This window comes from Crotalus tigris, unplaced genomic scaffold, assembly GCF_016545835.1.
Source record: "Crotalus tigris isolate CLP2741 ecotype Arizona unplaced genomic scaffold, ASM1654583v1 scf7180000017950.1190679, whole genome shotgun sequence".
Classification (NCBI taxonomy): domain Eukaryota; kingdom Metazoa; phylum Chordata; class Lepidosauria; order Squamata; family Viperidae; genus Crotalus; species Crotalus tigris.
The window spans coordinates 65,126-90,968 of NW_024096740.1; the positions used below are offsets into that span (position 1 = coordinate 65,126).

A 25,843-nucleotide genomic window follows, 5' to 3' on the forward strand; every position below is an offset into this window, starting at 1 on the left:
GTGGGCAGGGTTGGGGGAGATCCAGGGGGGTCTCTGGCAGATGGGGCGGTAGGCAGGAGGCTCATCCTGTGAGTTGACGTGAGGCAGGGCGGGGGTGCCATTGCCATGGGGCAAGGCAAGGACCGGGGCGACTGCTGCCTGACACTATCAGCCCCTGCAGACAGAGGCCAGCGAGTGCATGCCCCTCGACCCACACACTCTGGGGCTCCGCAGCCCGGCACCAGCAGTTCAAAGAAGCCGTCTCTGAGCTGGATGGCTGGCCAACAGCTGAGGCGATACAGTGGGTCATGCCCGGAGAAAGGAGAGCGTGCGAGGCCAGGAGGGACAGGACAGGGGGAGGGAAACCAGCCGTGTCAGGATGCATCCGCCCACGTGGGACCTCAGCGAGTTAGCGGGCGGCTGGTTTGAAGACGGACGGTTGCCATCTCCAAGGCATGGCGCGTGTGCCCACAGAGAGGGCTCTGAGTGCCGCCTCTGGCACGCATGCCATAGGTTCGCCACCACTGGCATAGGGTCTCCTGCTTGAGCAGGGGGTTGATGATGAACTATATTAGTAATAGTAATAGTAGTAAAGTTGGAAGGGACCTTGGAGGTCATCTAGTCCAACCCCCTGCTCAGGCAGGAAACCCTACACCATTTTGGACAAATGGCTGTCCAGTCTCTTCTTAAAAACTTCCAGTGTTGGAGCATTCACCGCTTCTGGAGGCAGGCTGTTCCACTGATTAATTGTTCTCACTGTCAGGAAGTTTCTCCTTAGTTCTAGGTTGCTTCTCTCCTTGGTTAGTTTCCACCCATTACTTCTTGTCCTGCCTTCAGGGGCTTTGGAGAATAGCTTGACTCCCTCTTCTTTGGGGTAGCCCCTGAGATATTGGAACACGGCTATCATGTCCCCCCTCGTCCTTCTCTTCGTTAAGCTAGACATACCCAATTCTAGCAACCGTTCCTTATATGTTTTAGCCTCCAGTCCCCTAATCATCTTTGTTGCTCTTCTCTGTACTCTTTCTAGAGTCTCAACATCTTTTTTACATCGTGATGACCAAAACTGGATGCAGTATTCCAAGTGTGGCTTTACCAAGGCCTTGTAAAGTGGCATTAATACTTCACGTGATCTTGATTCTATCCCTCTGTTAATGCAGCCTAACATTGTGTTGGCCTTTTTGGCAGCTGTAGCACACGGCTGGCTCATATTTAGGTGATTGTCTACTAGGACTCCGAGGTCCCTCTCACAGTTACTAATATTGAGCATGGTGCCACCTATGCTGTACTTGTGCATTTGGTTTTTCTTGCCTAAATGTAGGACCAAGGTCCCATCCAACTTGGGTATTCTGTTAAAGTTCTGCAAAATTTCATAAGGCTTCCTTTTAAGGCTTTAAGTATGACTGTTCGTTTTGTGAATTTTGAAATGATGTCAGCGTTGAAATAAGCGACCTAGAACCAGTCCTCAGATCTATGACCCTTAACAGCACCCTCTCACACACACAGTCACGTGATTGCCATTTGCAACCTTTCCAGACCATTTCTGACAAGCAAAGTCAATGGAGAAGCCAGCAGAGAAGGTCGCGAGTCATAGTCGGGGGGGGGGGCATCTTGTTTAATAACCGTAGTGATTTGCTCTAACTGTGGCAGAAAAGGTCATGAAATGGAGCGGGGTGACATGATATCTCACTTAAGCACCGCACCACTTAATGAATTATTGATGTTGTAAATCACGGACTATCTCTATTTTTTTTTTTAAAAAAATGTTTTGTACATTTACGGATTGCCCTTTTATTTATTTCTGAGTTGCCTTATTCTGTGGTTGGGCACTCTTTCATGTTTTACCTGAACAGGGACAATATTTTTCTCAAATAGCATCCCTTAACTAGATAACATTCTCAGTAAGTTGAAATATAATTCACCCTCCTTATCCCTTGTTTTGCTTTAATATTTCAAAAAAAAAAAATCCATTTTCAGCTCCTCAGTGGCCACATTGATACATCTGGCAAACCTGTTTGATTTTGCCCCTTTGTAATACAGAATTTGTCTTTTCTTTCTTTCTTTCTTTCTTTCTTTCTTTCTTTCTTTCTTTCTTTCTTTCTTTCTTTCTTTTTCTTTCTTTCTTTCTTTCTCTCCCTCTTTCTCTGTCTCTTTTTCTTTCTGTCTTTTTTCTTTGTCTCTCTGCTTCTCTTTTTTCTTTTCTCCCTTTCTCTTTTTCTTTCTCTTTTTCCTTCTCTCTGTCTCTTTCTCTGTCTGTCTGCTTGTCTCTTTCTCCATTTCTCTTTCTCTTTTCCCTTTCTCTTTTTTTTTCTGTCTCTCTCTTTCTTTCTTTCTTTCTTTCTTTCTTTCTTTCTTTCTTTCTTTCTTTCTCTCTTTTTCTCCCTTTTTCTCTTTTTCTGTCTTTTTTGTCTCTCTGCTTCTTTTTTCTTTTCTCTCTCTCTTTCCTGCTGTCTCTTTCTCTTTCTGTCTGTCTGCTTGTCTCTTTCTCCATTTCTTTTTCCCTTTCTCTTTTTCTTTCTGTCTCTCTTTTTCTCTTTCTTTCTTTCTCTGTCTCTTTCTTTCTGTCTTTTTTCTGTCTTTCTGCTTCTTTCTTGTTTCTCTTTTTCTCCCTTTCTCTCTTTCTTTCTTTCTTTTTCTTTTTCTCTGTCTCTTTCTGTTTCTTTCTTTCTGTCTGTCTGCTTCTCTCTTTCTCTTTTTCCTTTCTTTTTTCTTTCTTTCTGTTTCTTTTTGTTTCTTTTTCTCTTTCTTTCTTTCTCCATTTTTTCTCTTTCTTCCTCTTCCCCCCCCCCTCTCTCTTTTTCTCTCTCCAACTAGGTGACCTCGGTGAAAGCGGAAGTGAATGGGAGCCCTACGGGGTGCTGTCAGAAGACACGGAGGACGAAGACGCAGTCAGCCACTTTGGGAACCTCAAAGAGCCGGGAAAGAAGAAAGAAAGCCAGCCCAAAGAGCGGCTGAATAAAGACAGTTCCCAGGGAAGCGACCACAGTGCCGTGCTGGCCCAGCCGAAGACCTACAAGGGCAAGAGGAAGAATCAGTGCAAAGTGTGCGGGAAAAGCTTCACCCGGAAGGCCAGCCTGAAAGTCCACCAGCGGATCCACACGGGCGAGAAGCCCTACAAATGCACCGTCTGCACCAAGGGCTTTTGCGACAAGACCAGCTTCCTCCGCCATCAGAGGATCCACACCGGGGAGAAGCCCTACAAGTGCCCCGAGTGCGGGAAGAGTTTCAATCGGACCACCAACCTGATCACCCATCAGAAGACCCACGTGGAGAGCCGGGAGAAGACCTTCCACTGCTCCAGCTGCAGCAAGAGCTTCTACAACAAGTACAGCCTGAAGACCCACTGGCGGAGCCACACCGGGGAGAAGCCCTACCAGTGCTCCAGCTGCAGCAAGAGCTTCTGCGACAAGTCCAACCTGGAGGCCCACTGGCGCGTGCACACCGGGGAGCGGCCCTTCGAGTGCTCGGAGTGCGGGAAGAGCTTCAGCGACCGTCGGACCCTCCTCCGCCACCAGAGGATCCACACGGGGGAAAAGCCCTACAAATGCACCGAGTGCGGGAAGAGCTTCAACGACCTGGCCACGCTCCTCCGGCACCAGAAAATCCACACGGGAGAGAAGCCCTACCGGTGCACCGAGTGCGGGAAGAGCTTCAACCAGAGCTCCCACCTCATCCGGCACCAGAACACGCACGACGCCAAGCGCCACAAGACCTTGGAAGCCAAGGGCGGGGCGAAGGCCTCCGTCGGGACCAATATCTTCTTGGATATCGGGAGCTTTGCCCAGGGGAGCTATTACCAGTACGCTCACCCCGCCGAGCCGTTTCCCTGGCCCCTTTCGACATACACGTCTCCCGCTGAGGCCGGAGAGGCAGGCATGCCGAACCTGTGGACAATTCAGGAGACCTCGGTGGGCGAGCAGGCCATCCTGGTGATGAAGGAATTCACAGAGGACAGGACTTTAGCCCTGTGAGGGTTTCGAACGGACAGGAAAGAGAAAAACGAAACACGTATTTTTTTTTTTATTTCCAAGGACGGGTTTATTGATCCGAAATCGCAAAGCAGGGATTTTTGTTTCTTATTTTTGGGGGGGAAAGAGACCAGTGTCTTTCAGTTCCACAAAGAAGCATGACATCCCTGGACGTCTTCATCCTTCGGCTTGAGGCAGTGATTGGAGATACATATATATATATATATATATATATATATATATATATATATATATCTTTCTTTCTTTCTACAAAGACTCAATTTAGGGCAGACATGTCAAACACAAGGCCCGGGGGCCGGATGCGGCCCGCGAAGTGGTTTCATGTGGCCTGCGAAGCCGTCCTGGAAACAGTGAGGGAACGGCCCCCGCTGCCTTGGCCCTGGCCCAGGACGGCCGGGAGCCAATGTACAATTTTGTGCTGGCCATCTAGGTTGAAACGCATTCAGTCTTAGCTCCACAAGGCCATCTGGAAACAGCGAGGAACCAGCCCCTGCCGCATCGGCCCCATCCCCTGGGTGCATGCTGGGGAGGTGTCACCCTTTGTGAGGAATGAAGAAATGCACCATCGCCTGGAAGTGGCCAGAAAATGGCCCTCACGTACTTCACAGATCCGGCTTGATGGGCTCTGCCCTGGTCCCCCCCCCCCTTTCTGCCAGAGACCCTCAGATCTGTCCCACTCCTGCCCAGGCCCCCACAGGCACCCTTGACGCGAACAATGTAGAGCTGGCCATGCCCACCCAGTAGGCCACACCCACTCCATCCACGCCCACCCAGTAGGCCTCACCCACCCTGGCCACCGCCCCCCCCCCGAGGACAACCGCAATGCTGATGCGGCCCTCAGTGAAATTGAGTTTGACACCCCTGATTTAGAGAGTAAGCTCCAGGAGGAGAGGAAAATACGAAGAGCTTGAGGGTTTAAAAATTTTGCTCCTGAGGTAGCAAGTTCAGCTTGCAGGGTTTGGTCCCCCCCCAGGCTCCCTTCTCAGTCCACATGGAAGCAAAGAGAATAATTGAACCGAAGCCGTTGAAAGGCGGTCCAAGTCCTGCCTTGAAAGACGGGTGGTTTTTTTTAAACGGGATCCTTTTTAGCTGAATCAGGAGAGAGATGTTGAACCTCTTCCGCTCGCTCTGACTCCCTCTAACAAACCCAGGTTTGAGAGGGACATGGCAGAAGGTCTATTCAAAAAGGGATAGCCTTTTTTGTCAGCTGAGGAGAAAGTTAAATATGCAAACAAGATGGCGGGTGAGGAACAGGCGGTCCAAAGAAATCTAAAAAAAAAAAAAAAAAAGCAAGGTGGACGTGACGCAAGGCCGCTGTTCCGCAAAGACACATTTGTATTGTTTGGTTTTCAAAGAAGAGGTCTTTTAAAGGAGGGAGTTTCTCAATCTTGTCAGCTTTAAGACGACTGGACTTCGACTCCCAGAGTTCCCCGGCAACCTGGAACTAAGGAGAAACTTCCTGACAGTTAGAACAATTAACCAGTGGAACCACCTGCCTCCAGAAGCGGTGAATGCTCCAACACTGGAAGTGTTTAAGAAGAAACTGGACAGCCATTTGTCCGAAATGCTGTAGGGTTTCCTGCCTGAGCAGGGGATTGGACTAGATGACCTCCAAGGTCCCTTCCAACTTTACTACTACTATTATTATTACAACTCAGGATTCCCCAGCCATTCTGGGAGTTGAAGTCCACCCCTTTGAAAGCTGCCAAGTTTGAAAAGCCCTGAAGCGATGCTGCCAAAATCATGAACCCCGTAATGGATAAGTGTGGATGCATGAATAGCCAGGACCGCGTTAGATTTTCAGCATGCTTTTTTTAAAAAACAAAGCTGTCATCTCTAAAGCAGCACAGGAATTAAGCATGTTATGGCCAGTTTTATTTTTAGTGGGAATTGATGTGCTTGTCTACAGCTGCAGAAAGTCGTAATGATCAAACCCGATTTAAGATTGCCGTCTTATACAGGTTTAACGAAAGACAGACCGACCCTTGCAGGAACCTGAGAAAAAGAGGGATAAATGCTGTGTTATGTTTTCTAGCCAGACATTAAACCCCTCAAATGCCCGTGAGTGAGATTTCCAACGTGACCCGGGCACAATTCTGGCGCAGGAAAACCTCTGCAATGGAAACAGAATCTCCTCTGTTTGCTTGTCTGAGGCGTCGCTTATCTGAGGAGTTGCTTGTCTTGAGGAAAAAAATCCCAGGGAAGGCTGGCTTTATTTATTTATGATTTTTAAAATCCCGCCCCTATTATTATTTTTTTTACAAATGCATACATACTCCTTCCTCCTCCTGTTTTCTGTACAACAACAACAACAGCTTTGTGAGGTGGGTTGGGCTGAAAGAGAGGGACTGGCCCACGGTCACGCCGACAGATTTTGATTGTGGCTAAGGTGGAACCACAGCCCAGCACTTTGTATAAACAGAGGCCTAGAATCAAAATCACGTGAAGTATTAGTACCGCTTTATAAGTCCTTAGTAAGGCCACACCTGGAATACTGCATCCAGTTTTGGTCACCACATTACAAAAAAAAGAGATGTTGAGATTCTGGGAAAAGTGCAGAGAAGATCAACTAAGACCAGGGGCAGGCAACCTTGGCTCTTTTATGACTTGTGGACTTCAACTCCCAGAATTCCTGAGCCAGCATGAGGGAACTATGGCCCCCTCATGACTCGTGGACTTCAACTCCCAGAATTCCTGAGCCAGCCTGGTTCAGCTTGGAAACTCTCCTTTTTGCCTCAGCATGGCTGGCTCAGAAATTCTGGGAGTTGAAATTCACGAGTCATAAAAGAGCCAAGGTTGCCTACCCCTGACTAAGACCATTAAGGGGCTGGAGATTAAAATATATGAAGAACGGTTGCAGGAATTGGATATGGCTAATCTAGAGAAAAGAAGGACTGGGGGGGACAGGATAGCAGTATTCCAATATTTGAGGAGCTGACCCAAAGAGGAGGGGCTCAACATATTTTCCAAAGCACCAGAAGACAGGACAAGAAACAACGGATGGAAACTAACCAAGGAGACAAACAAGCTAGAACTAAGGAGAAATTTCCTGACAGAACGATTAACCAGGGGAACAGCTTTGCCTTCACTGGAGGTTTTTAAGAAAAGGCTGGCCAGCCCATTGTCTGAAATGGTATAGGGTCTCCTGCTTGAGCAGAGGGTTGGACTAGAAGACCTCCAAGGTCCCTTCCAGCTCTATTCTGATTGATACTTTGATTCCCTTGAATATTGCAAGTTAATTTCAGGGAAAAAGTTTCTAGCCTGGTGCCTTCACCACTACACCAAACTAGCTATTGTTGTGCATGTAGACAATAGAGTCGCCATCTTTTGAGTCGAGACGGCACCAGGAGTCCATTTCAAACAATTACGAAAATGCCCCAGTTTTGCAAACTAGATCTGGCCGGTCGGTGGCTTAACGACTCGAATGCAGTTGCTTTAACGGGAATAAACTGCCAAACGATGCCTGTCACACGCAGTTGCCAAATTTGACAGTCGCCTCTGGAACGCTCAGACTAGAATGTTGGAATCTGGTGTAGAGATCTAAGGTGGGACCAGATTTGAACACGAGAGGAGTCCTCGGCGCTCTCGGAGCTTGGTTGTTTTCTTGCAGGCGTTTCATTACCCAAACCTGTTGTTAGTTGCGAAGTCCTGTCCGACCCATCACGACCCCATGGAAAACGTTCCTCCAGGCCTTCCTGTCCTCTACCATCTTCTGGAGTCCGTTTAAGCCCACGCCTACTGCTTCAGGGACTCCTCCAGCCACCTCATTCTCTGTCGTCCCCTTCTTCTATTGCCCTCGATCTTTCCCAGCATTAGGCCCTTCTCCAGTGAGTCCTTGCTTCTCATTAGGTGGCCAAAGTACTGGAATTTCAACTTCAGGATCTGGCCTTCTAAAGAGCTAGAGATGAAATATAATTGGATTTTGACAGAAGGGTGGATTTGGGTCATTTACCAAAGGTACTTGAAATTTTAAATCTATGAACAGAATTTTTCTCAAATCGCTGTCATGTTCATCCAACCTCTTCTGAGTTTTAAACCCTGACATTGAGTTTCTGATTCTATTGTACGTTATGTATATTTTAATTTTAGATTGCGTTTGTTATCCATATTTAGTTTTAGGTTTTTGCTATTTATATTACGTTAGTCTCTCTCTCTCTTTTATTGTAACCCTGAGGTCTTTCCAGCATGATAAGCTCCTTAGTTACAGTGTAAAATCCAGCACTTTGATTACCTTGAATGTGCAAGTTAATTTTGGATTTTGAAAAAAAGGCAACTGAAAACTAATCACTGTAACCCTTCTGAAAAACTCGCAGTGGAAGGGGAAAGATCTTGGATGGAGAGAGTCTATTCTGAAAATGTTGCAATGCAGATAGTCCTCAACTTACAACCGTTCGTTTAGTGACGGTTCAAAATTACAACGGCACTGGAAAAGAAAGCGACTTATGGCCATTCACACTTACGACTGTTGGAGCATCCTCACAGTCACATGATCAAAATTCAGCTGCTTGGCAACTGATTTATACTTATGACGGTTGCCGTGTCCCAGGGCGAGCAAAGTCAATGAGGAAGCCAGATTCACGTAACAACCGTGTTACTAACTTAACAACAGCAACGATTTACTTAACAAGAGCGGCAGGAAATCTCATAAAATGGGGCAAAACTCATTTTAACAACTCTCGCATTTAGCCACAGAAATTTTGGGTTATAAGTCAAGGACTACCAGATTTTTTTTTTTTAAAGGGACTTGCAAATGGAAGGATCTTTTAAAACAAGTGACGTGGCGTAATGTGAGAATGCAAAGAGAATTGCTTCTGAGCAACAAGTCTGCTCAGTTTCCCAAACGTAAAGAGATCCCCCTCCTCTTAAACTTGTCCCTTGATTTTGCTCTTTTGTAGGAATTGTGTCAAATCTGTGCTTTTTCGAAAGTAGCTGGTTCTTGTAGCTGATTGCCTTTCATATGCATGGGCAGCTTTAAAAGGATTGTATGGTAATCATCTTTCAGTGTAAAGGGAAGATGCTTTGCAAATAAAAGAGTAATGAAATGGTCATTTCTGTCCACAGTTTTAACATTTGTATGTTCTACTAACTCAGACATGTCAAACACAAGGCCGGGGGGGGGGGGCAGATGCGGCCCGCGATGTGGTTTCATGTGGCCCGTGAAGTCATCCTGGAAACAGTGAGGGAACGACCCCCGCTGCCTTGGCCCCGGCCCAGGCCGGCCAGGAGCCAATGTACAATTTTGTGGTGACCATCTATGCTGAAATGCATTCAGTCTTAGCTCCACAAGGCTGTCTGGAAACAGCGAGGAACCAGCCCCTCCTGCATTGGCCCCGTCCCCTGGGTGCATGCTGGGGAGATGTCACCCTTTGTGAGGAATGAAGAAATGCACCATCGCCTGGAAGTGGCCAGCAAATGGCCCTCGCCTACTTCACATATCCGGCTTGATGGACCGGGGGACGGGTTTCGGCAGGCTCTTCCAGTGGACCATGCCTTGGCGCTTGCCCTGGTCTCACCCCCTTCTGCCAGAGACCCTCAGATCTGTCCCACTCCTGCCCAGGCCCCCACAGGCACCCTTGATGCGAACGATGTAGAGCTGGCCGTGCCCACCCAGTAGGCCACACCCACTCCAGCCATGCCCACCCAGTAGGCCGTGCCCACCCTGGCCACACCTACCCGCCTCCCCCAGGACAACCGCAATGCTGATGGGGCCCTCAATGAAATTGAGTTTGACACCTCTGTACTAACTCGACAATTCGGCCCCTGTTTGGGGGAGCTGTGATTTCATTTCTAAACAGAGAACAGAATGAGCATGAGCCAGCCAACAAGCAATGGGAGCCGGAGCAACTTCTAACTTCCTGCCAGCTTCCCCATTCCTTGTGGAATCAGGCCAAGGTCATCAAAAATCCTTCCTCCCTCCCTCTCTTCCTCCTCTTCGTTCCTGCCTCCCTCATGTTCATCCTCTCCTCCCTTCCTCCCCTCTTCCCTTTTTTCCTTCTCTTCCTCCTCTCACCTTCTTCCCTCATTCTCCCTCCCTTCTTTCCTTATCTCTTTTCCTCCTTCCCTTTCTCTCTCCCTTCTCTTCCTTCCCACCCCTTTTCCTCTTCTCTTCCTCTTTTCCTTCCTTCTCTTTCCTTTTTCTCCCTTTCTCTTCCACCCTTCTCTTCCCTTTTTCTTCTCTTCTTCCCTATCTTCTCTTTTCCTTTCTTCTCTTCCCTCCCTCCTGCTCTCCTCTCCTCTTCCTTTCCCTTCCTTTCTCCTTCCCTCCCTTCTGAACTACATTGCATGCACTACGGCAGTGATGGCAAACCTTTAAGAGACTGAGTGCCCAAAAACTGGCCCCGCCCCTGCTCCACCCGCCTGCTCTGCCCCCCACATCCCCTGCCCTGCCTGCCCACAGGACCACTCACCACCTGCAGGGCCCTCCGCAGATCGCCCAGGCAGCCCAGCAGCGCTATGGCGGCCACACCCTCTGCCCGCACCCTGCAGCATCAACTGCATGATGGGGTGTGAGGGCAGAGTCTTATCTACTCTGCCTGCTTGCCATGTCCTTGGCTGTGCTGCTCCATGTGGCCATGCTCAGGGGTGACTCTCCTTCAGGGGGGCTGCTGGAGAGGAGGGGGTCACAGAGGGAGGTAAGGCTGGGGCAACGGCACATGTGCCCACAGAGAGGGCTCCGAGTGCCGCGTCCGGCACCCATGCCATAGGTAGCGATATAGTGCAGTAGGGATATGGTGCAAATCAAATCAACTTTGGACTACTGCAATGCGCTCTACATGGGGCTACCCTTGAAAAGTATTCGGAGACTACAGTTGGTCCAGAATGCAGCCGCGCGAGTGATAGTGGGTGCTCCTCAATACACCCACATTACACCTATCCTCCGTGAGCTGCACTGGTTGCCTATTGGTCTCCGGGTCCAATTCAAGGTGTTGGTCATTACCTTTAAAGCCCTATATGGCCCATGGCCAGGCTATTTGCGAGACCGCCTACTACCTCATAGTTCCCTACGTCCGGTTAGATCCCACAGGCTGGGCCTCCTTCGGGCCCCGTCGGCCAAGCAGTGCCATTTGGCGGGGCCGCGCAGGAGGGCCTTCTCTGTGATGGCACCCACGCTTTGGAATCAGCTCCCCCCGGAGATTAGGACCGCTCCCACCCTGTTGGTCTTCCGTAAGCTACTTAAGACCTGGCTTTTCCAGCAGGCCTGGGGTTTATAAAACGTTACCCCTGGATGATTGTTTTTGTATTGTTGTTTGTTATGTTTTATGTGTTTTTTATTGTTAGCCGCCCAGAGTCCTTCGGGAGTGGGGCGGCTTATAAATTTTAAAAATAATAATAATAATAATAACTTTTATTGTCAAAGTACAACATGTGTACAATGAGATTGGCTAAGCCTCCCTTCGTGCATTCCCCCCCCCCAACTCACAATGACAACAAACACAACATTATTACATCGCGTGAAGGTAGGCAGTCTCCCTGGTTCAGCCTTCTGCAGCCAATGATGGACATAGCTCACAGCTACAGAAGTCATTCTTGAATCTTTTTTTGGGGGGGGGGTAGAAAATGGTAGATTGCCGTGACAGCTTTTCAAAACTGCTGAGCGGGAAAATATCGCAGCAAGAACGCAAAAGCAGGGCGTTGCAATTACTGAAGGAACGCTTTGCATAAATAAGCAAGAACCCAAACCTTCCGTTTAATGACGGAAGGTTGAGGAAATTTAAGTAAGTGTTGCTAATCAGCTTTCTGAGGTTAAGGATGCTTCTGATGTGAGTTCTGGTTGCATCATCATCATTATCATCATAGTAAAGTTGGAAGGGACCTTGGAGGTCTCCTAGTCCAACCCCCTGCTCAGGTAGGAAACTCTATACCATTTCAGACAAATGGCTGTCCAGTCTCTTCTTAAAAACTTCCAGTGTTGGAGCATTCACCGCTTCTGGAGGCAGGTTGTTCCACTGGTTAATTGTTCTAACTGTCAGGAAGTTTCTCCTTAGTTCTAGGTTGCTTCTCTCCTGGATTAGTTTCCATCCGTTGCTTCTTGTCCTGCCTTCAGGCGCTTTGGAGAATAGCTTGACTCCCACTTCTTTGTGGCAGCCCCTGAGATATTGGAACACTGCTATCATGTCCCCTCTCATCCCTAGTTTAACGAAGAGAAGGACAAGGGGGGATATGATAGCAGTATTCCAATATCTAAGGGGCTGCCATAAAGAAGAGGGAATCAAGCTATTTTCCAAAGCACCTGAAGGCAGGACAAGAAGCAACGGGTGGAAACTAATCCAGGAGAGAAGCAACCTAGAACTAAGGATAAACTTCCTGACAGTGAGAACAATTAACCAGTGGAACAATCTGCCTCCAGAAGCGGTGAACGCTCCAACACTGGAAGTTTTTAAGAAGAGACTGGACAGCCATTTCTCCGAAATGGTGTAGGGTTTCCTGCCTGAGCAAGGGGTTGGACTAGATGACCTCTAAGGTCACTTCCAACTTTACTACTATTACTATTCTCTTCGTTCAGCTAGACATACCCAATTCCAGCAACCGTTCCTTATATGCTTTAGCTTCCAGTCCTCTAATCAACTCCCATGAGGTTTAAACTTTTTTTTTGCTTAGATTTGCCTGAATTCATATTATAGCTCTAAGGCTTGTGCCTCAGCTTCCCTGATGGCAATGCGCACCGTAAATAAAATAGTAAACAACAACAACAACAAAAACCAACCCTGGAATTATAACGTCACAGATCAAAGAAAGGCGGCTGGACCGGAAGTTGCCTCGTTATTTCCATGCCACCATGTGCCTTGTCGTTCTGGGCCTCTCTAGGCATCGCGGTGCAGTTGGTTTAACCCTTTGGAGCTCCGCTGCGGATGGTAAGTTATCTTCGGCTCGCGGGCGACCTCGCGCTTAGGAGAGCGCTGGCGTCTTTTTTCGTCTGTGACTCTGAGCAGGAAGCTCAACGTTGGCTCTTTTGTGACTCGTGGACTTCAACTCCCAGAATTCCTGAGCCAGCATGGCTCAGCTTGGAAATCTCTCCCTTTCCCCTCAGCATGGCTGACTCAGGAATTCCGGGAGTTGAACTCTTCTACTCTCTTGATGGGATGTATATACTCTAATCCAGGGGTAGGCAACCTTGGCTCTTTTGTGACTCGTGGACTTCAACTGCCAGAATTCCTCAGTCAGCATGGCTCAGCTTGGAAACCTCTCCCTTTCCCCTCAGCATGGCTGGCTCAGGAATTCTGGGAGTTGAAGTCCATGAGTCTCCCAGATTGGAGAACCCCCGCGGGCCTTGCGCGGGAATGCCGCTAAGAGAAGATAGCAGAGCGGTTCAGCTTTGCTTCAGCCGTGTCGTGTCAAGGAATACTCTGCACGTGTTCAAGGATCCTGCCGTTGCTGCTTTATCTGGAAACTAGAGAGCCGCAATGGATTCAGCGTGAGGCATGCAATTTCTGCCCCGCCGGACTGATCATTACTTAGGAGTGTGGAGCTGCGAGTTGCAATCCTGCTGAATGCTAGGAGTGCAAACTTGGATTGCAAATCTGTATTTCCCCCCCCCCCAATATTTTTGCAGGGGGCAGAAGCAATTCTGGACTGGATCATTGTGCTTCTTAATTCATTTAATAATTGTATATAGCTATCCATCTCACCTGAGACTTTGGAGGGGGGGGAACAAAGTTAAAAATGAAGGAGTATAACAATCATGAAATAATAGAAAATATAAAAAAAATGTGTTGAGGGAGGAAGCCACACACCAGCCATGTGCTATGCAAGATGGGTGGTAAATAAATGTAATAATAATAACCTCAGCTAAGGCCCACATTTTTCACAGGTAGGGTACTAATAGCTCTGCAATGTAACCCTTGCAGTTCCACGCTTAGGAATTCATCAAACACTGGGTTTCCTTAAATTGCCAAATGCGGTGGACTACAAATACCATCACTCCCAAGGAGTTGTGATCATTGGAAGGTAGATTTTAAAGGGTGCTGTGGTTGAATGAGCAACATGCTTGCAGGCTTCTGAATTGGGCGCCTTCTATATGGTCCACTTGGCTGAATAGGAAAACTATTCCATGTTTTTCAACCTTGGCAATTTTAAACTGTGTGGACTCAATTCCCAGAATTCCTCAGCCAGCCATGCTGCCTGGAGAATTCTAGGACTTGAACTCCACATGGCTTAAAGTTGCCTAAATTGGGGGGGGGGGACTGCTCTACTCCAACACATCTGGAAAGATGCACCTAGAACAGCGGTTCTCAACCCGTGGGTCGTGACCCCATTTGGGGTCAAACGACCATTTCACGGGGGTCGCCAAACAACGCAGTCCGCCATTTCCCCCCCTTTTTCCTTAGCTGTGCTACTCCCTTTTATTCTATTGGCTTTTGAAAGCCAATAGAATAGACTCTCTTGAATAGAGTCAAATTCTATTGGCTTTCAAAAGCCAATAGGAATTGTCCGGGCTGTCTCTGCTCTGCTGAGCCTGCCAAAAGTCCCATTCTGCAAACGGTGCTGCACCAGTTGAGGAGTCCTTGACTTATGACCGGTTAGGGGTCGCAGCATTAAAAAGGTTGAGAACCACTGACCTAGGAGAATTTTTTTTAAAAAAAAATAGAATAAAGCTGCATAGCTGCCATGCTTTGAATCTCTGCACACCACAGAGTATTCAGTTGCACTGGTGAAAAGAAGGACTAAGGATAACATAGCATATTTGAGGGGCTGCCACAAAGAAAGGGGAGGGGGGACTGTTCAATCTACTTTCCGGAAGGCAAGACAAGAAACAATGGATGGAAAGTAATCAAGACAGAAGCAACCTGGAATTAAGGAGCAACTTCCTAACAGTGAGAACAATAAACTAGTGGAATGGCTGGTTGGGTGCTCCATCGCTGGAGGCTTTCAAGAGCCATAGGACCGTTCTCCTGCTTGAGCAGGGGGTTGGACTAGAAGACCTCCAAGGTCCCTTCCAACTCTGCTATTTAAATCTCAATGAGCATCTAATGTGATCAAAAATACTATGAAGTGTCAGGCAAAACTAGTTGTCCTCTGGAGAGCTTTAATTAAAGGATACAACAGTTTAGTTGAAAATGCTAACACTCTTGAGAAGCAAGCCAATCTTGTTACAGCTTCGCCGGCCAAGGAATTCTGGGAGTTGAAGTCCACGTGTCTTAAAGGCTGGGAAACCCTGAACTAGAAGGAGGTGCAATGTTCCTCCTGATGCCGATCCCTCTGAGAGATGCTTGGGAAATTAAAAGCTCTTCTCTTTTTGATTGTCCAGGGCAGGGGTAGGCTACCTTGGCTCTTTTATGACTCGTGGACTTCAACTCCCAGAATTCCTGAGACAGCCATGCTGAGGGGAAAGGGAGAGGTTTCTAAGCTGAGCCATGCTGGCTCAGGGATTCTGGGAGTTGAAGTCCACGAGTCATAAAGCAGCCTAGGCCAGAGATAGGCAGCCTTGGCTCTTTTATGACTCGTGGACTTCAACTCCCAGAATTCCTGGGTGAGCATGGCTCAGCTTGTAAACCTCTCTCTTTCCCCTCAGCATGGCTGGCTCAGGAATTCTGGGAGTTGAAGTCCACGAGTCATCAAAAGAGCCAAGGTTGCCTACCCCTGATCCAGGGGACCCTCTTCTCCAGCTGTGCTAGAAATCCCAGGAGCCTAATTGCTCAGGTCTCTATTGTCCCCTGGCCTTATGGAATTGTCCCTCTCTTCAAAGAAAAGGATCCCAGTCAAACTGTTCTCCGTGTGCATCTCAATAGGAGGCCATGGGATTGCTCTCCCTTGGCGGTGCGTAGGAAAGCACACTAAAGGGTTACACCACAGCCACTCCTACTTCCTAGAGAGGCTGGAGTAACCTTGGGGCTGGAGGATGGGTGGGCATAAAACTCGGCAAGGCCTCTTCCTGTGCTCAGCCACCCTGCCTTGTAGGAAACTATCAGACCAACAAGAGACAACAGCCAACTCCCCCCCCCACCCGCCCCCACATCTCCGCCAAGGGTCTCACAGATTGTGGGAAGAAGCATAATGCGCAGGTGAGAATCATGCTGCGGGCAAAACTAGACCTTCAGGGTTTTTGCAGAGTCTGGTCTCGCTTACCTGGGATCCTTGCACTCTCTTGCACTCTTTTGTGCGTTGCTTAGATACATTTTCAGCTGGCAGTCTATCCCGGCAGCTTCAGTTTCTCTCCCGGGTACCTTTTATTTTCCCGTTTTCTCCTTGATTCCGCGGCTTTTTAAAACCAGACTTCTCTTCCTGCCGCAACAGGCTGAGGTGCTTGCCCTGATAGAAAGTTATAGAATTATCTCCTTGCCGCTATGAATTGGGATGCGGGCAAGGCAAGGGCAGCCACGGGCTTGAAGACCACAGCAAGAGGAGCTTAAAATGCTTTTTCGTAATTTCCCATCCTTCCTTGACACCTCAGTTGCAGTGGGGTAAGCTATGCATGCTTCAGAATTTGTTTCTAGCTGTGGAGAAGCAGATCTTTAAAGTTAACACCCAAATAAAACAACAAGAAAAAGAATAGCATTTACAGGCTGTATTAAAAATGGTCTTGGTTGCTGGTGAGAGGAAGTTTGCCAGGGTGTGCTGGAGATGAGGTACCTAAAATGTTATGTTTTAAGATTTTCAATTTCAAGCACAATAGAGCTGGAAGGGACCTTGGAGGTCTTGTAGTCCAACTCTCTGTTCAAGCAGGAGACCCTATAGGGCAGTGTTTCTCAACCTTGACAATTTTAAGGCATGTGGACTTCAACTCCCAGAATTCCACAGCCAGCATTGCTGGCTGTGGAATTCTGGGAGTTGAAGTCCACATGCCTTAAAATTGTCAAGGTTGAGAAACATTGCTATAGGGCCTATACCAGAGGTAGGCAACCTTGGCTCTTCTATGATTCATGGACTTCAACTCCCAGAATTCCTGAGCCAGCATGGCTCAGCTTGGGAACCTCTCCCTTTCCCCTCAGCACGGCTGGCTCAGGAATTCTGGGAGTTGAAGTCCGCGAGTCATAAAAGAGCCAAGGTTGCCTCCCCTGGCCTATACCATTTCAGACAAATGGCTGTCCAGTCTTTTCTTAAAAACTTCCAGTGATGCAGCACCCACAACTTCTGGTGGCAAGCTGTTCCACTGGTTAATTGTTCTCTGTTAGAAAGTTTCTCCTTAATTCCAGATTGCCTCTTTCCTTGATTCTTTCTTTCTTTCTTTCTTTCTTTCTTTCTTTCTTTCTTTCTTTCTTTCTTTCTTTCTTTCTTTCTTTCTTTCTTTCTTTCTTTCTTTCTTTCCTCTTTCCTCTTCAATATGGCAGCCCCTCAAATACTGGAATAGTGCTGTCATGTCACCCCTAGTCCTTTTTTCCTCTAGACCCTGATTTATATATTTAGAAATGGTGCAGTCAACTTTTTCTCCTATTAGAAAAAAATCCCAGTGGGGAGTAAAATTTATTTTTTAAAAAATGTTAACCGTTTACACAGGATGCTGTAAACCTCTAAAAATAACTTTAAAACATTAAGTAGTTTGTTTAAAAAAAAACGTTATAAAAAGATCAAAATCTTGGCGGGTGATGCATCTTAAACTGAAGAGCCTGAACAGGAAGGATTGTATCTGTTTCTCAACATGTTTAAATTGTTCGACTTAGACCAGCGAGACTGGAATTTAAAAGAGCTATTCCTTTTTTGATCTAACCTACCCTGCAGAGTTGTTTCGGGGAGAAGCAGCTGAGAAGGGACCCATTATTGCCTGTCTTGAAATTCTGGAGGAACTGAGAGGACAGGAAGGCAACAAGATCATTCTTGTAAATATTTCAGGTTAACGTTTTACATTCCTTGGTTCATTTACTTGGGAGTGAATCCCATTTAATTCATTATTGGGAAGGGAGATGCATAGACTACACTAGAACGAGGGTAGGCCACCTTGGCTCTTTTATGACTGGTGGACTTCAACTCCCAGAATTCCTGAGCCAGCCATGCTGAGGGGAAAGGGAGAGGTTTCCAAGCTGAGCCATGCTCACCCAGGAATTCTGGGAGTTGAAGTCCACGAGTCATAAAAGAGCCAAGGTTGCCTACCCCTGGTCTAAGGGCTATTCTAAGTGTTATTTATATAGCCTAGGGCAGGTGTAGGCCATCTTGGCTCTTTTGTGACTCGTGGACTTCAACTCCCAGAATTCCTGAGCCAGCCATGCTGAGGGGAAAGGGAGAGGTTTCCAAGCTGAGCCATGCTGGCTCAGGAATTCTGGGAGTTGAAGTCGATGAGTCATAAAAGAGCCAAGGTTACCTACCCCTGCAATAGTAAGGTAGTTCTTTCCATAAGATTTTGCAGTCAAATTACAAGAGAAAAAGGGAAGGAAAGAGAACCATTTGTTTACTGACCGTTAGAAATTACAAGAGTACTGGAAAAAGTGACTTATGACCATTTTTTCAAACTTATGACCATTGCCGCACCCCCATGGTCATGTGATCAAAATTTGGATGCTTGGCAACTGACTCATATTTATGATGGTTGCAGTTGTCCCGGGGATGATGTGATCCCCTTTTGACAAGCAAAGTCAATGGGGAAGCCAGATTCCCTTAACAGCCCTTAAGTGATTCAAGAAAGGTTATAAAATGAGGCAAAACTCGCTCAGCAACTGTCTTGTTTAGCAGTGGAAATTTTGGGCTCAATTGTGGTCATAAGTCGAGGACTGCCTTAAAATGCCATTTTAAGCCGGGCAGCCACACCGTTTTTTAAAAAAACGAATAAATAAGCAATAATTGTTCTGTTGGTCGAAGACTAAAGAAATCTAACATCACGTTGTAGAATAATATGTGGATTAGAAGCTGGTGAATTTGTCTAAAAAAGTACGCATGCTGTTGAATTTTCCCGAACTCACAAAAGGAGTGCCACGGTTCACTCAGCTCACGTGAGGCGGGTGGCTAGGTAAATGCGATTAATATGTACTTAAAATATCTGGGGATGATCAGAGTTTATATTCCAACATTTTAAAGTACGGTTTCTCTTTTAGAACCAGCTGCTTTCTTGAAGGAAAAACAGTCTCTCTGCTGATCAGAAATGCTGTTGGTCCCTTCCTCCAGTGATTTTTTGTGTGTGTGTGACTGAAATCTTCCAAAGCTTGTGGGCCTCACCAGAAGATCCATCCGGTTCATCCTTTTTGGAATCATTTACCTTTCTTTTTAAAGCGATCTTTCAAAGAAGAGGCCCACGGTTGTCTAGGGAACTTAACTTGGCTTGGAAATCCTCATCGTTGCAGCTCTGAAAAGCTCCCGTCGGCCTCAAACGGGGACCTTTCCTCCACTCTATGTGGACGTTGCCCTTTGGGAAACGTTAGCCACAAAGATGGCTACTGAACTGAGGGCTGGGGAAGCCGCCTGTCTCTCCTTCCAGAATGTTCTGGGGCACGGCATGAACCCTACGAGGAAGCCCGAGGAGGAAGCCCAAGTGAGGCCCCTAGAAGCCGATGGGGAACGGACGGTCCCTCGGGTCATTCAGGTCGGGACCATAGGAGAGTTCTTGGGCTGGATGGCTCCCCAAGAGATGATCCAAGGATCAGAGGAGGGTTTGGCTCAACGCTGGGAAGCCCAGTGGCAGGAATTCTTGAAGGCGATCCAGCCTTTACCTTCCGGGTTTGGGACTCCACACCAGTCCAAGCCTTTTCCCTGGGACTCCTACGAGTCTGTCGCCAACACCAGCCAGTGGTCGAACGGAGAAGGGGTTCCCCAGTTCTTGGTGGTCAACCACGGTGACTTCCCCCCTCCGATCCTTTACGGTCCCGAGGCTGAAGAAAACAGGCCGATGAAGGATGTGGATGAAGAGGCTCTCTTGACCGAAGCTAAGCGCCAACGTTTTCGGCAGTACAGTTACCAGGAAGCTGAAGGACCTCAAGAAGTTTGCAAGAGACTCCGGGAATGTTGCTGTCAGTGGCTGATGCCAGAGAAGCACTCCAAAGAGCAGATCCTGGAGCAGGTGATCCTGGAGCAGTTCCTGGCCGTCCTACCTCCAGGGATGCAGGGCTGGGTCAGGGACCGCTGTCCTCAAGCTTGTTCCCAGGCAGTGGGCCTCGCGGAAGACTTCCTCAGGATCCAGCAACAAGAGATCAAGGTAATCTCTCTCTGATGTGGGAGTCGAGAATCGGCATCAACTCCAATGTTTTTTTTTTAATTTATTAGGTGTGTAACCCGACTTTCATTCAGAAATTATCTCCTCCCATTTTTCTTCCCACCACCACCCACTGCAAGCAGGGTGGACTGGATGAGAGGAACTGGTCCAGAGTCCCCCAGCTGGAGGGGGACCAGAATCTCTCACTCCTGCTGTGGCCCCTTAACTGTTACGATGCAATATTTCCCCTTTGGGAGGAAATGCTGGCTGCTGGCTTCAGGCTGGGTTTCTGCGATCAAAGCCAGATATGTGACATTTGCGCATTGACTACCCTGTGGGGTTCGCTTAAGGCAGCGGTTCTCAACCTGTGGGTCGGAACCCCATTTGGGGTCGAACGACCATTTCACGGGGGTCGCCAAACAACGCAGTCCGCCATTTTTCCCCCTCTTTTCCTTAGCTGTGCTGCTCCCTTTTATTCTATTGGCTTTTGAAAGCCAATAGAATAGACCCTCTTGAATAGAGTCTAATTCTATTGGCTTTCAAAAGCCAATAGGAATTGTCCAGGCTGTCTCTGCCCTGCTGAGCCCGCCAAAAGTCCCATTCTGCAAACGGTGCTGCACCAGTTTAGTCCTCGACTTACGACCGGTTGAGTAGTCCTCAACTTACGACCGGTTGGGGGGCGCGGCATTAAAAAAGTTGAGAACCACTGGCTTAAGGACAGCAATCAAAACTGTTGTGACTTCTGTTAAGCCGGCATAGTCGTGCGATGCCGCACTTTACAAATGTATTGCTGCACTGCTGCTCAGGCTTATTTCTGTTTTGTTAAGTGACAACTATAATAATAATAATAATAATAATAATAATAATAATAATAATAATAATGATAATAATAATGTTGGAAGGGACTTGGAGGTCATCGAGTCCAACCCCCTGCTCAGGCAGGAAACCCTACACCATTTTGGAGAAATGGCTGTCCAGTCTCTTCTTAAAAACTTCCAGTGTTGGAGCATTCACTGTTTCTGGAGGCAGGTGGTTCCACTGGTTAATTGTTGTAACTGTCAGGAAGTTTCTCCTCAGTTCTAGGTTGCTTCTCTCCTTGATTAGTTTCCATCCGTTGCTTCTTGTCCTGCCTTCAGGAGCCTTGGAGAATAGCTTGACTCTCTCTTCTTTGGGGCAGTCCCTGAGATACTGGAACACTGCTTTCGTGTCCCCCCTTGTCCTTCTCTTCGTTAAACTAGCATACCCAATTCTAGCAACCGTTCCTTATATGTTTTAGCCTCCAGTCCCCTGATCATCTTTGTTGCTCTTCTCTGTACTCTTTCTAGAGTCTCAGCATCTTTTTTACATCGTGGTGACCAAAACTGGTGTAAAAAAGATGCTGAGTTCTGGCTTATGGGAGCTGCCTCTTCTGTCTTAGGTGCTGGAACCGTGCGCCGCGGTGGTGGTGATCTCCCCTGAGGCCGGAGACTCCCTGGCAGACTCTGGATCCAACAGCCACCTGTGTGGAGAAGCTGAACTGAAAGACAGTCAGGATCCCAACGGAGTGGGTAGGTACTCACTGTAGTAAAGGGCGGGAGAGAGCACTTCTACGTTGATTGGATGCTGGAAGCGTACAAGCAGTCCTTATGTATATCGAATACAGATGGTCCTTGACTTACGACAGTTATTTATCGACCGAAGTTACAATAGCGCCCAAAAAGTGACTTACGGCCGTGTTTCACACTTACGACCGTTGCAGCATCCCGGTGGTCAAGTGATCAAAATTCAGACGCTTGGCGACTCATTTCTATCGGTGGTTGCACGTGGTCACATGATCACCTTTTGCGATCTTCTGACAAGCAAAGTCAACAAGGAAGTCGAATTCATTTAACAATCATGATACTAATTGATCAGCCTCATTGACTCGCTTAACAACCGTGGCAAGAAAGGTCTTAAAATGGGGCAAAACTCACTTAACAAAATGTGTCGGCTAAGAGCAGTTGTGGTTGTAGGCCGAGGACTAAACGATAGGTCTGCAGAGGTCTATTGTAACTTCAAACAGTTGCTAACTGACGAGTCGTTAAAAGAGGACCACCTATACCCAAAGATTGACCTCTTGGGAAAGGGAGAAGATAGGTGGAGAAGCTGAGAGGGCAGCAGCTGATGGGTGAGCCATACCAGGGGTAGGCAACGTTGGCTCTTTTGTGACTCGTGGACTTCAACTCCCAGAATTCCTGAGCCAGCATGGCTCAGCTTGGAAATCTCTCCCTTTCCCCTCAGCATGGCTGACTCAGGAATTCCGGGAGTTGAACTCTTCTACTCTCTTGATGGGATGTATATACTCTAATCCAGGGGTAGGCAACCTTGGCTCTTTTGTGACTCGTGGACTTCAACTGCCAGAATTCCTCAGTCAGCATGGCTCAGCTTGGAAACCTCTCCCTTTCCCCTCAGCATGGCTGGCTCAGGAATTCTGGGAGTTGAAGTCCACAAGTTATAAAAGAGCCAAGGTGGCCTACCCCTGGGCCATATAAATAGCACTTAGAATAGCCCTTAGACCAGGGGTAGGCCACCTTGGCTCTTTTATGACTCGTGGGACTTCAACTCCCAGAATTCCTGAGGAACAGCCTGGCTCAGCTTGGAAACCTCTCCTTTCCCCTCAGCATGGCTGGCTCAGGAATTCTGGAGTTGATTTCATGAGTCATAAAAGAGCCAGGTGGGCCTACCTCTGGGCATATAAATAGCAATTAGCTTATATACGCTTCACGGTGCTTCACAGCCCTCTCTAAGTGGTTTACAGAGTCATGCCTATTGCCTCCCAACATCTGGGTCCTCATTTCACCGACCTCAGGAAGGATTGACGGCTGAGTCAACCTTGAGCGCAGTCTGTATTTCATCGTTCGATCTCTGTCCTTAGATGTTATCTGATATTAGAAAGTTCTGTAGGGGAAAGAGCACAAGGAAATTGTTTACTTATATATAAGGCTATCGTTAATGGACTCAGTTGCTACTCATGTCTGCCTCTTTGTGACCCTGTGGATATAGCGAGTTCTCAACTTTTCCGGGCTCACGGCCCGGAGGGGAGAGCCAGCTTCCAAGTTCTGCGTGTGTGCACCACCCAACAGGGCCACACGTCTCCTATTGCAGTACTAGTGGCCGAGTTCGCGCATGCAGCTGCGCTGGCTAGCATGCGACATGCCGATGGCTTGCACCCCCACGGTCTGCTAGCCCCATTTGCGCAAGTGCATGGAATTGACCGTGCAGACCCCCCTGCGGTGGCGGCCCCATTTGTGCAAGCCAAATGGGCCCTCGGACACACAGCCGCGGCTAGCGGGCCTGTTTGCATCATGCACAAACGGGGAATGCCGCCCCCCTGCGCTAGCGTTCTTGTTCCACGCATGCGCCCCATGTGCAACGGCCCGTCGGGGCTAGCGCGAGGGGGAATGCGTACCCTATCACATGGCGCACCCAGGGCCGCCCATTTCTGCGGCCCGCTGTACAAGACCCGTACAGCCTGGTACTGGGCCAGGGCCAATAGGTTGGGGACCCCTGGACTCTAGCATTCCACACACCCTTATCCTCCACTGTCTTCCAGATGTTTCCCAAATCTTATTCATTATGCCACCACACTAATCATATCATCCTCTGCGTCTCCTTCTCCATTTGCCTTCCATCTTCCCACATTAAGGGTCTTTTCTATTGATCCTCTATTATTAGTTAGGTGCCCCCGAATATTTGACTTCAGCTTTACTATCTGTCCTTCGAAAGACAATCAGGGTTAGAATTTTCCTTTAGAGTAAACTGTGAGTAAGATAAGCATGATAGCTGAATCTACGCCGATAGTGTTGAACGTCACAGGTGGCATGCCGAGTCCCTCTCTGCGCACGCGTGCCATCGCCATCCTATGCCTTGCAGCTTGGGTTTTATAAAACCTTTTCGCTTGGCCTCACACCAGGCCGTGTGCAAGAAACAAAAAAAAAAAGGTTGTTCAATCAATCAATCAATTTTCAACTTTCGTGGTAAAAAAAGATCTCGAAAGTTGGAAGGGATTATTGAACCTTGAGTCCCACCACCCAGCCTGCCGTTACCACGCAGCATCCCCACCAATGGGGGGGCCAGCACCCAGCCCATGGGAGGCCACATCCCCCTGCACCCACGATACATAAGTAAGGTTTGGGTTGCAGTTTGGGCACTCGGATCCCTCTAAAAGGCTCGCCATCAATGATCTAAGGCCATGGTGTAGCGACCTATGGCACGCTGTGCCAAAGGCGGCACTACGAGCTCTTTCTGTGGGCACACAACGCCATTCCTTGGAGATGACAACTGCCATCTCAACCATCTGCCTGCTAACTTCCGAGGTCCCTTGTGGGTGGATTCATCCTGGCACACGGCTGTTTTCCCTCCCATTGTCCCGTCCTCCTGCCTCCCACGCCTTCGCCTTTTCTGGGCATGACCCACTGTAGCGCCTCAGCTGTTGCCACCATCCAGCTCAGAGATGGCTTCTTTGAACTGCTGGTGCGGTGCGACCCCATAATGTGTGGGGTCGAGGGGCATGGACGCTCGCTGGCCCTGTCTGCAGTGTCTGATGGTGTCAGGCATCAGTCCCCCGGCCCTTGCCTTGCCCAGTCAATGGGACCCCCGCCCTGCCTCCACGTCACCGGTCGCAGGAACGAGCCTCCTGCCGACTGCCCCGTCTGCCGGATGACCCCTGGATCTCCCCCAACCCTGCCCACCCCCCTACCTGTGTATCCTCCCCATGAGTAACATAGGGTGACCACACACACCGTTGGCCACACTCAACCCAAGCTGCCATGACTACCACAGCCCACGCCCACCCAGTGGGTCCACGCCCACCCTGTACCCGGCGATAAGTAAGTGGGTTTTGGTTGCAGTTTGAGCACCTCGGTCTCTAAAGGCTCGCCCTCACTGTATCTAGCTGTCCTCTGTTGAACTTGATTCTGAGTGGGTAGACACACCCCCCCTCCAGCATCCAGTCCAGCTGTTGTTTCTTGTTTCTGGTCTAAGGAAAGCTCAACATCTGGGCGGTTTATGCTGTTTCAACAGGTGCACCCGCTATGCGCTGAATACTCTGGGGTTTCTCCTCAGGGAATTCCTGAGCTTCCCATATTATTGGCTCCTTAATGGCAATCAGGATCCTCAACGGCGGGGATGGGCTGGTTGCGGAAGAACCCAGCGGAGCCTGGTCCTCGAAAGGATAACGGAGCGAGGCTTTGCAGCGAAGGGGTCGTTTACGGACGGGTGTCCGCTTGGAGGATACCTGACCCTGTGCCGTCGATGCGGCGAAAGCTTTTCAGAACGCCGTGCAAGCTTCGAATCACAGATCTCCCATTCGGGTCGAAGTCGTCCGGAGTGCCCGAATGCGGGAAAAGTTTCCGGGATCCTTTTCGCATGTGCTCCGCCATCAACCGTCCACACGGGAGAGAAACCTACGCCTGCTTCAATGTGGGCAGAGTTTCACTCAGAAACCAGCACTGAACGCGGCATCGATAAACATCTGGAAAGACAGGATGACTCAGGTACGCGTAGGTGCTCCAAAGGCTGTGGGTGATGTGTAAATCTATCGAGCTTTGCCAAATTGAGCCACGAGATAAGTTCTCAACTTAAGATCGCAACTCTGAGGCTAAGCAGACAGTTGCTAAGCGCCAAGGTTGGCAACACAGATCTGAGCTAACACAAACACCATGCACAAAAATCTTGACGATCTGTGGGAATTCTTAGTCTTTTCCGAGTCACGGTTGTCCCAAAGTTGCTTTTCCGAGAGGCAACTGGACGTTCTGGGTTTTTTTGGAAGATCTTTCACTTCTCTCATCCAAGAAGCTGCTTCCTCTGACTG

The 25,843-nt window shown here is 48.4% G+C and overlaps 2 protein-coding genes across 10 annotated transcripts in view; both read left to right on the forward strand.

The window, feature by feature from the left end:
- Positions 1-4,245, forward strand: part of LOC120308795 (zinc finger protein 2-like) — a 29,209-nt gene extending 24,964 nt beyond the window's left edge. For all 4 annotated transcript variants that reach the window (XM_039345287.1, XM_039345289.1, XM_039345290.1 and 1 more), the window contains one exon: positions 2,791-4,245. In XM_039345287.1, the coding sequence (XP_039201221.1) occupies positions 2,791-3,947 (1,157 nt within the window). In that variant the 3' untranslated portion in view covers positions 3,948-4,245. The remainder of the gene's footprint in view (positions 1-2,790) is intronic.
- An 8,252-nt stretch (positions 4,246-12,497) lies between these two features.
- LOC120308812 (zinc finger protein 496-like) lies at positions 12,498-21,984 on the forward strand. Of its 6 annotated transcripts, none has more exons than XM_039345326.1 (4): positions 12,498-12,817; positions 17,619-17,716; positions 18,923-20,016; positions 21,431-21,984. In XM_039345326.1, exons 3-4 carry the CDS (start codon positions 19,255-19,257, stop codon positions 21,575-21,577), a joined length of 909 nt encoding a protein of 302 aa, XP_039201260.1. In that variant the 5' UTR covers positions 12,498-12,817; positions 17,619-17,716; positions 18,923-19,254; the 3' UTR covers positions 21,578-21,984. The 6 variants fall into 6 exon arrangements, with proteins under 6 accessions (XP_039201260.1, XP_039201262.1, XP_039201258.1 ...); XM_039345324.1 differs by lacking the exon at positions 12,498-12,817 and adding an exon at positions 15,900-15,964; XM_039345325.1 differs by lacking the exon at positions 12,498-12,817 and adding an exon at positions 15,988-16,363.
- The last annotated feature ends 3,859 nt before the right edge of the window (positions 21,985-25,843 follow it).

Bases quoted from the DNA above. Each gene is read 5' to 3' on its own strand.
- LOC120308812 (XM_039345326.1), top strand. From the start codon at position 19,255: ATGGCTACTGAACTGAGGGCTGGGGAAGCCGCCTGTCTCTCCTTCCAG. The intron at 20,017-21,430 runs GTAATCTCTCTC...CTTCTGTCTTAG, and splicing joins TCCAGCAACAAGAGATCAAG to GTGCTGGAACCGTGCGCCGC.